The sequence below is a fragment of the Lolium rigidum genome, chromosome 6 (assembly GCF_022539505.1).
Source record: "Lolium rigidum isolate FL_2022 chromosome 6, APGP_CSIRO_Lrig_0.1, whole genome shotgun sequence".
In the NCBI taxonomy this organism is placed as follows: Eukaryota; Viridiplantae; Streptophyta; class Magnoliopsida; order Poales; family Poaceae; genus Lolium; species Lolium rigidum.
Window position 1 is genome coordinate 146,516,217 of NC_061513.1, and position 8,999 is coordinate 146,525,215.

The 8,999-nt window shown below is 45.2% G+C and overlaps 1 protein-coding gene across 2 annotated transcripts; it reads right to left on the minus strand.

The window, feature by feature from the left end:
* Nucleotides 1–814: 814 nt before the first annotated feature.
* LOC124667127 (ribokinase-like) lies at nucleotides 815–8,762 on the minus strand. 2 transcript variants are annotated; one of them, XR_006991161.1, is made up of 5 exons: nucleotides 8,101–8,760; nucleotides 2,552–2,737; nucleotides 1,621–1,816; nucleotides 1,382–1,532; nucleotides 815–961 (listed from the first exon to the last, which is right to left on the minus strand). XR_006991161.1 is itself a non-coding variant. In XM_047204453.1 (4 exons), exons 1-4 carry the CDS (start codon nucleotides 8,701–8,703, stop codon nucleotides 1,432–1,434), a joined length of 1,086 nt encoding a protein of 361 aa, XP_047060409.1. In that variant the 5' UTR covers nucleotides 8,704–8,762; the 3' UTR covers nucleotides 1,095–1,431. The 2 variants fall into 2 exon arrangements, 1 of the variants encoding a protein (XP_047060409.1); XM_047204453.1 differs by lacking the exon at nucleotides 815–961 and having other exon boundaries at nucleotides 1,095–1,532; nucleotides 8,101–8,762.
* Nucleotides 8,763–8,999: the final 237 nt, after the last annotated feature.

The window sequence follows — 8,999 nt, forward strand, 5'->3', positions numbered from 1 at the left end:
CCATGATTGTTCATTCGTTTCAGGCTTGCACTGCAGAGCCTTGGGGAAGACTTAAAGTGGCCACCACCACGCCATCCATGGCGGTACCGTCCCGGCTCGAGCTTAATTGCGAGCAGCCGTGCGATGGCTCCGTCACAACAGTAGTATCCAACAAGAACGACACCATATCGATCTCATCTTCCCAGCCCAGGACGATCGACGCAGAAAGCCGTAAGAAATGTTGGCTGTCGGCGTCGTCGTACGGGCGAGGCGCGTCAAAACGTTCGATTTGATGACGGATTCTGGACGATTTACCAGCTGCAGTCAATCGGTCGAGCCGTGCGTTTGCTTCTCCGGTAGCGACAGTGCAGCGGCGAGACTTTTCAAGGTCGCCCGAACCTGGCCGTGACAGCCCCCGATCAGCCCGCGAGAACGGCGATCCGCAGCAGGCCACGACTGGGTCGATAAAGATGGGTCGATCTCGACAGCGGCTGCTGCAGCAGCCAGCCTGCGGTTAGCATCGATCGGCCTGACAGGCTTAAGAAGTTGTTAAGGTTGTCAATTTGACTCGCGCCAGAGTCACCGTCTGACGGCTACAGCAAGGCCAATGTGAAAGTGAAACTGCTCGTTCAACCTTTTGAAGCGAACGGCATCGAGCGAGCAGTTAACATCGGCACCGGCTTAAGATTACGAATTGACTCATGCCGAGTCACCGTCTCGACGGCTACAGCAAGGCCAGTGTGAAGCCCATTCTAGTAGCACTGCATTCCAGTATCTCTTTGAAGCTACACCATTCGCCATTTTATTCAGCATGCGTCCACACCTACTCCGTACATGCCATCATCTTTTTATTTGGCCGTGGAGGGAAGACGGAAAAATAGCGTTTCCATTTTGAGGCTGCTAGTGCACATTACTGGGGGCAGCACACCGGGGTTTAGGAGAGGCTCGTTGGATCCATCGAATTCCGCATGCCCCGGAGATCCTGCGAAAGAGGGTGGATGCTGGTCAGATTTGAGCTAGACAATGACATCTGACTAACCATTCAGCATGAGCCATGTTTCCCAGCAAAAGGATACTGAAATTGACAGGGACCCCGAATTGGTACATTCAGGGTGTTGAGGTTCTGTGAAATTTAATGAGATCTAACAACACCAAATATTTAGGTCCAGAGGGATACAGGCAATGTGTAAGAATAGTAAAGCTATGGCATAACAGGAAAGGCCTACAAAAACAGCAGAACAAGAACTCCTGAATCAGTGTTAGCGTTTCTATGACAGAACTGCAGAAGGAAAGCTACTTTCTATTATTTCCTGTACCACAAGTCCACAACTTGGCACAAGACCTACATATGCACGCCAGAAACGAAATGAACCGATAAGAAGACTGAAGCTTAGCAGCTCACATTATTGTTGATGAATATGGCTAAGCTGAAGCAGACGGTATTTTCTTCATTTATTTAGCTTGCGCAGTTTCTAGAAGGCTCATCACGGATTCTCTGTCAGGCATACTAGGTATGGCGCCCTTTACTCGAACACACAGTGAGGCGGCAGCAGCTGAAATGCAAAAAAATAATAAAAAAGCCTCAGATCAACATGTCAATAAATATGAATCAAAGTTTTGAGTTGAGGCTGCTTTTAGTACCAGCAAATCTCATGCACTCTTGCTTAGGCTTCCCCTCCACCAGAGCTACAGCAAAAGCTGAGGTGAAGGTGTCACCGGCACCAGTGGTGTCGACTACTTCTGTGGCAGGTATTATCGCCTGCCTGATTGGTTCCTCTCCCTCCACAAACAGAGCAGATCCTTGTGACCCAAGTTTGACCAAAACTTCTTTGACACCCTGCATACAGGAAATAACATCAATGTCTTACTATGTTACGTTTAAGGCATTCATTACTTCCGAAGAAGACCACCATCTTTGTAAATAATAATGCATCTCGTCGATAAAATATATGAAGTTGACACCAAATATAATTTGAACAAATTCTGAACAAACCACAATAAAAGTAAATAAGAACATGAAAACAATTGGTTGAAATCAAATCCTGCACTGGCAGCTTAAAGTGGAATATGAGGCCCATATACCGTTGAAACATGGTTAAGTAAAGCAGCAAGTGAGAAAATTTGAGCTCGCTGAATATAATCATTTGTGTAACTAGCAGCCGTTTTTCTGCAGGTAAGAACTAAAGATCCAGAGTTCATATAGTTTATGCAAATCAGAAAAAATCACTTGTACGTACACTCCTTATGTGTTTACAGTTCATCTAGCATTTTTTTATCCATAGGTACAATTGACACCCTTGGAAACTTGTATATAACAAGAAGAGTAAGAGGTGGATGTCCAAATAGGTTTAGGGGAAACACATGTACACAGACCTACACTAAGGGAGAAAGAAGGGAAAGCAAATCGCCATAACCCAACATCATTAATTGAGTTTCTTAAATAAAGATATTAAGATCCACGGTCATTTGGCTAACCAAAAGAAACAAAAAAGAGTGTTGTTAGAAGGTATAGCTGAATATAGAAGAAATGCGGAAACGAACTACATAAAGAAATCCAGTTTAGACATCTCACCATTTTATGGCATGCTCCTGCTGCCTGGCTGATCTGTTCAAAAGTTTCGGTGGGCATTCCAGTCAAACGTGCTAGCTCTGTTTCATTTGGACTAAAAATATCCACCAGCCCCAGTAATTCTCCAGGGACAGGAGCATCCATTCCACCTGCATCCAAGATAACAGGCACACCTGCGCCTTTTGCAGCCTGAGAATAAAAGTACACAAATGTTACAAACGAACTCCTGCAATGAAAGGTAAAGGTACAAGGTGGTTCTTGCATTTGCAATAAAATACTTTACATAATTGTATGAATGCACAACAGAAGAAAACACAAATCCAGACTTACTCCAGCAGTACCTTAAAAATTCAATTATAGAAGGATGTCAACATGAAGCACTAATATCTGGAAAAACCGCATCATGGCGTGTTTAATGAGATTTAAAATTCCACATATACCGGCATGGAAGCATATGCTCGAGATATCGAGAATCATACACTAAGAGTGTGTTTGGCTGCTCAGTTTTTTTTTAAGTATCTGGAAAATACCATGGTTCCTAAAAATACTGCAGTTTTAAATACTTCCGTGGTTTGGCATCAGCAAATAGTGCAGTTTCATAAACCGAAGTATCATCAAAACTTTAGGTTTTTTGCAGTATTTGAGAAAGAGGTTAGGGCCTCTCTTTTTTCTAAACAGAGAAAATTATTTTCTTCTTCCTAACTGTAGGTTTTTTGCAGTATTTGAGAAATAGGTTAGGGCCTCTCTTTTTTCTAAACAGAGAAAAATTATTTCCTTCTTCCTCCGTTCTCTCCATCGCTACATCCTCCGTTCTCTCCTTCACCTCTTCTGCCTGGCAGGCTGAGGTAAGATGAGCAGCATACCACAGTATGACACCTCAAGCAGCACAGGAACTGCACTAGTCAATTCAGCAACAAGAGAAAAAGAAAAAGATATTCAATGGCCTGGTAGAAGCGGTAGAAGACGAGATAAGAGGCGTCTCTAGCTACTAGTACAACCACCGTATGTTGTTGATAATTTTATCCACTATCATTGCTTCTGTAACTCTATCTCTTTTTCTGGAGGCTTTTCTCCCAGGACTCGCTGAAATGGACAGAGACCATTCCATTTAGAGTTCCAACCGAAATGGAAGCAACTCAGACAAACGACTGGCTATTTCATTTATATGTCAAGTCATGGTACACTGAGTCTAGTTTCTTTTGCATTGCAATAGCATAGGCCACCTACTCCTTTAGCGGATATGGGACAATACCTTGAAGCTACATATCCAGTTGCATAACATGGACAACACGTAAGCAGGGCGTAAAGGTTCTACTGAACGCAATAAGAGACTACCTTCCTATAGGGGAGTACATACATATTTAAAATCAAAGACTGCACATATCCCATTAAAACAGGCATACATAATTGGGTTTCTCCAAATTATGCAATCCTCACGCAACTGTTAGCTCCCCTCTCCATGGCCAGATTTCTTGTCTTGACCTTATTGACAAGATATTGGCTCTATGCAGGTCAGTGAAACAGATTGGATATTTGGATGCTCCTTCCACTTGCCAACCACCATTTATTTAGAACAACCACTGAGCTGCTGAATGATTTAGGGCCAAAGCAAATACTATAAAACACCTTATGCTTATGTTGGTTAAAAGAGACGTGTGGAAATATAGGTCCACAAAGAATTAAGCTTCCACTTTTCTCAGATTCCACTTCAAAACCTTGCTACGTCAGAGGGCCTGCGCTGACCACAAACTAGGCCCATGATGGCATTTAGCTCTTGTTGTGGTCGGATGAAAAAAAAGCAGTGGGTCAAACAAAAATATGCCTTTGGCACCTCCAGGCCATGGGAAGCTCAGTAAGCACTAATACCAGCAACACACTCAAATTCTAACCAATTAATAAAGATGTGCTGAAAGTGTCGTTTTGTCCAAGCTGATGTTGCAGTTCCTTCAGACACGTGTACGTGCGCACGTACGCAAGCAGAGGGTTAGGGTGGGGGTTGACAACTCCGAATATAATTAAGTCTGACATATTCAGCTATAAAAAAGGTCGATATAGACATACGGTGATGGTCATCTTGCTTGCATGAATGATTGTGTTTTTTCAAGTACCTGGTGGGATGGATGATATCCGATAATAAACCGACAAAAGGAACAATGAAGTTGTGGATGACAATTCGATTGCCCTTGCTGAACCATCAGGTGTCTAAATAACAGGACTGCAGCTGTTAAGGAGGAATTGGAGGTCCTCCACCATGAGTAACAAAGTAGCTAGAGAGATCTATATGCTCATCATCCAGATCAGAAGTATCTGCCCGATGTGGCCCGTGGTGACAGACACTGATTGTAGCTAAACCTGAGGATGGTTTCAAAACTACATCATACCTCAACAGAACCTGCACGAATGAACTTGGTAACCCAACCCCAACTAAACCCGTTAGGTATTTCCGTCAGCCCAACTAAAACCAAATCTATTTGATATTTCCATCCAAACTGAACTAAAATGGGGGCCAATCTGTGGGTTGAAACCATTTGCTGAAATTGGTTGAGAACGGTTCGCTCAAATGGTTTGTAACCTATACACCGCTCGGCTGCAGGTGTCGAGAAGAGCAAAGACAAAGCTCCAATGACAGAAGCTAGTCACATAAACTTAACTACTACGCTAGGGGACCTTGCGCAAAGCCTGATATTTCTGGTCCACTGCCGATATGCATGACGTTCCTATGTATTTGCTAAGCAAAAAATTATCACTAACATGGCCAGCCTGTCAGTTACTAGTACTGCACAAATCAGGATCAATGAACTTGTGCCGCTGGCCTGCCACTGCCTGCCGCCGCCAAGTGAGCTTCCAGTTCCACTCCTGTGTGTGCCCACGGGCATGTTTAACAAGCAAGAGGAAGCAGATGAGAAATGAGCCATTGCGTCGGTGCCGGTGGTAGTCGCCGCACGACGGAGGAGCCGCTGGTTCTCGTCGGCGCAAGATGGTGGACTTGCCGGCTCAGCTGTTGTACTGCCATGCTTGCCACCTCCCCCTCAATCCTCCCATCTTCAAAGTGAGATCAATCATTTGCCCATAAGTTCCCTTACTCGGCAGGTCAATTAATCCATCCTTGTAAATTTCGGATCATGCTTCTCGAATCGCCATGTCAAGAAAGCATCTGCTGAATCTTGATTGGCAGTGCACCGATCACCTGACGTGCTCGTCCTGCAGCGCATCCATGGAGAGGCTTGCGCCCTCGCCGTCGGCCACTCCGCCATGCCGATGCCTTTGCTGATGGGGCAGCCGTGGAGTCTCAGCCTTCCACTGGCACGTCCTTGTAGATGAGGAAGACAAGGCCGCTGCTACTAATATCGCAGAGGCTGGGCCAGCGAGCCATGAGCACCAGCAGCTGCAGCCGCAGCGGCGAGGTAGACACAGGAGGCCAACGGCGAACCAATCTCACCCACCAGGTGTAAATCACAGGTCGGACCTGTTTACGACTGGAACCGTTCGATCCCATACCTGACCATACCCAAACTTTTCCTACACGAAACCAAACTAAACCAGACTGTGGTTAGAATCGACCGATTAACAACCCAACTAAGCAAGCACCGAAATAGAAACCGAGCCAAGACACCCACTTAAACAAAAACAATTCTTAGATTTAATTGTAGCTGGGTCAGACCCAATGAGCTCACCTAAGCCAAGTACCTGATCTATCCTAACTTATAGGCAGGTCATTTCAAACAAACATGCATGAAACGATTTTGCTCCAGAATCATGTGATATCATGAGCATCAACGCAAGGTTTATTCCCTGCAAATGTTTTGAAGATAGAACAGTGCTCAAGTTCAGTAGTAATTTCAGCAAACACAAGTTCACAACACAGATTCACTTAAAATACAAAAAAATGTGAGCATTGGAAAACGAGCACCTTATTTTTTACAACAAAATTTGGTATACAACACCCATGGCCCAATTTCACCCAAACCTTAGTCCATCGAGGGACGGGCACACATCTGTAGCACTTCTTTTTGAGCTCTGGTCTTCACTTTATCCACTAAAGGGATGACGACCTTAGCAACATTTTACCCAGAAATGCCCCTGGGTACATGTCTTGCGCAATGAGCCGCTACAAGGTCACACCACATACGGCCTGTGTAGCGATGGTTGGTGTTTGGTACCATCTTGTACCACCCAATACATTAACAGACGTGGAACTACATGGATGCCATTGTAATGACGGAAATTAATATGAAATAGTTTCGTAGACATGATTGGTCCAATTATCCAAATAATGAAATTCCCAAACAAAACAAGTGATAGCAATGCCACAGTGTTAGTAAAACATGTGCTACTACCCATGGCAAGTGCTCTGAAGTTGAACAACTCTAGTGGCGATTTACGAGGATCACTGAGCAAGTGTGGAGCTGAAAAAATCTTAGCAAGTATGCCCAACGATAACAGAAAGAAGATAATCTCGTGGTTTCCCATTAGTGTTGTTAGTTCAGTGTAAGAATGAAACTTTTACCTCACATTATGATATAATCCCTTAACAGTTAGACCATAGCCACGTTTACTGTATGGTTACCACGAATTCTGCAATGCTTTTACGGTTTCCTTAACCTTGCAATATCTTCATTTTGCGGTTGTCTGGTATAGTTAATGGCACTACCAAATCACACATTTTCTCCCCCGTTCTCGAAGAGAGGCAGTAGACTAGTTCCACTTGAAAGCATGGTTAATAAAGTGACACGCATTTCACCAGCACCATTGCACTCCTATCAACTGCATAATTCTGAATTTTATTAAGCGGTCAAGTGTCTGAAATTATTTCATGTTGTTGCTTCCACTGCTGGCATCCGTTAGCTACTTATCTTTTTTAAGTGAACAAACTAATAATGTTAGAAGGACTCTTTGGATCACAGGAATCAGAACACATAGGAACATACACAGGATTGAGATGTCACACGCTATGGATTGCCACAAGCCCACAAGATCCCAGGACACAGGAACATTTGCAGGCATCACAAGCCTATCTTTATTCCTTTGATCCATTTGAAGGTTTTGTGTATTACTGTGATTACTAGATCAAAATCGCTAACCAGGAAATAGAACATATCAAAACATTCACAGACCGAACTAAATCAACAGGGCTAATTCCAACAAACTAAGAACATCGTACACATGAATTGTTCCTTCACAGCAAGTCAGCAACACAAGGTACTAAAGACCATAAGCACAACATACAGTAAGTTTTCACAACAACAAAAAAGTAAAAGTTAACAAACGGCCATATTTTCTCTCATAACAATGTCCAGTAACACTGCCAACCAGAATACATTAGCAAATTTCCAGGAGGGCTAAAGCAGTAGCAACCAACCAAATACTAAGTGAAAGAAATCGCTCAAATGCACAAAAACTAGAACTACAATTGAATCATATCTTCAGTGTCAGAGAAGAAGCTCCTAAGTACGAACCCTCTTGATCTAACATTCTAATGTAACTGACAACACCTCAAAGGGAAAATTGGCTCAAAAGTGGGTATATAAGGAGAGAGGGCATGGAGCACCCACCTGAGCGACCTGAATGTTGACCCAATCAGGTATCTCTCGTTGCAGAAGTAGAACGCCGGCATGCCGGATCAGGTCCAGGTCCTCCGGGTCGACCTCCGAGGCCCAGCCCTCCATGTTGGCGCCGCCAACGATGATGATGGAGTTCTGCCCGTCTGGCATGAGCATGACAACAGCGTGACCGGATGGCGCGTCGGGGGCTCGAGCGACGCGGTCGAGGCGGACGCCGCCGGCGTCCGCGAGGGCGCCCTCGAGCAGGCGGCCGTTGGCGTCGTTCCCCACGCGCGCCACGAGGTAGGTGGGGCCCAGCGCGAGCCGCCCCCCGCAGGCGGCCTGGTTAGCGCCCTTCCCACCGGCGAGGCTGTGTCCGGCACGCGCGGCAACCGTCTCGCCGACGAGCGGGAGGCGGTCGACCTCCACGTAGATGTCGGCGTTGGCGGAGCCCACGACGACGATGGGCGGCGGCGCATTGGCGGCGGAGAGAGAGGTTGAGCTGGTTTTGATGGAGAAGGATATGTGGGTCTGTTTGGGGTTGGATCCTGAGAGGAACGCGGTGGCCGGAGTTGGCCGGGCGAGCGGGAGGCGGAGCCGCGCTTCCAGAGCCATGGGTGATGCCGGGGGAGGTCGGAGTTGAGAAAACGATGGAGTCAACGGCAGTCTGTAAAGAAGAGTTCTTTTAGATGAGATTACCGTGGGATAACGATGATGACTTGGCGGATTAGTTTTGGATCAGATTGCTTCTGCTTTCGGATTGATAGATTTGACTAAAACAAACCTAAAACTCCTATTCTCTCTGCCCTTGAAAGAGTGGACGTTTTTCTGTTTTTTAGAAGAGATTAAGAATTTTGCAATTAAAAAGGTGGATCTCATCACTTATTCTCTCTTTAATTTATTCATCTCTA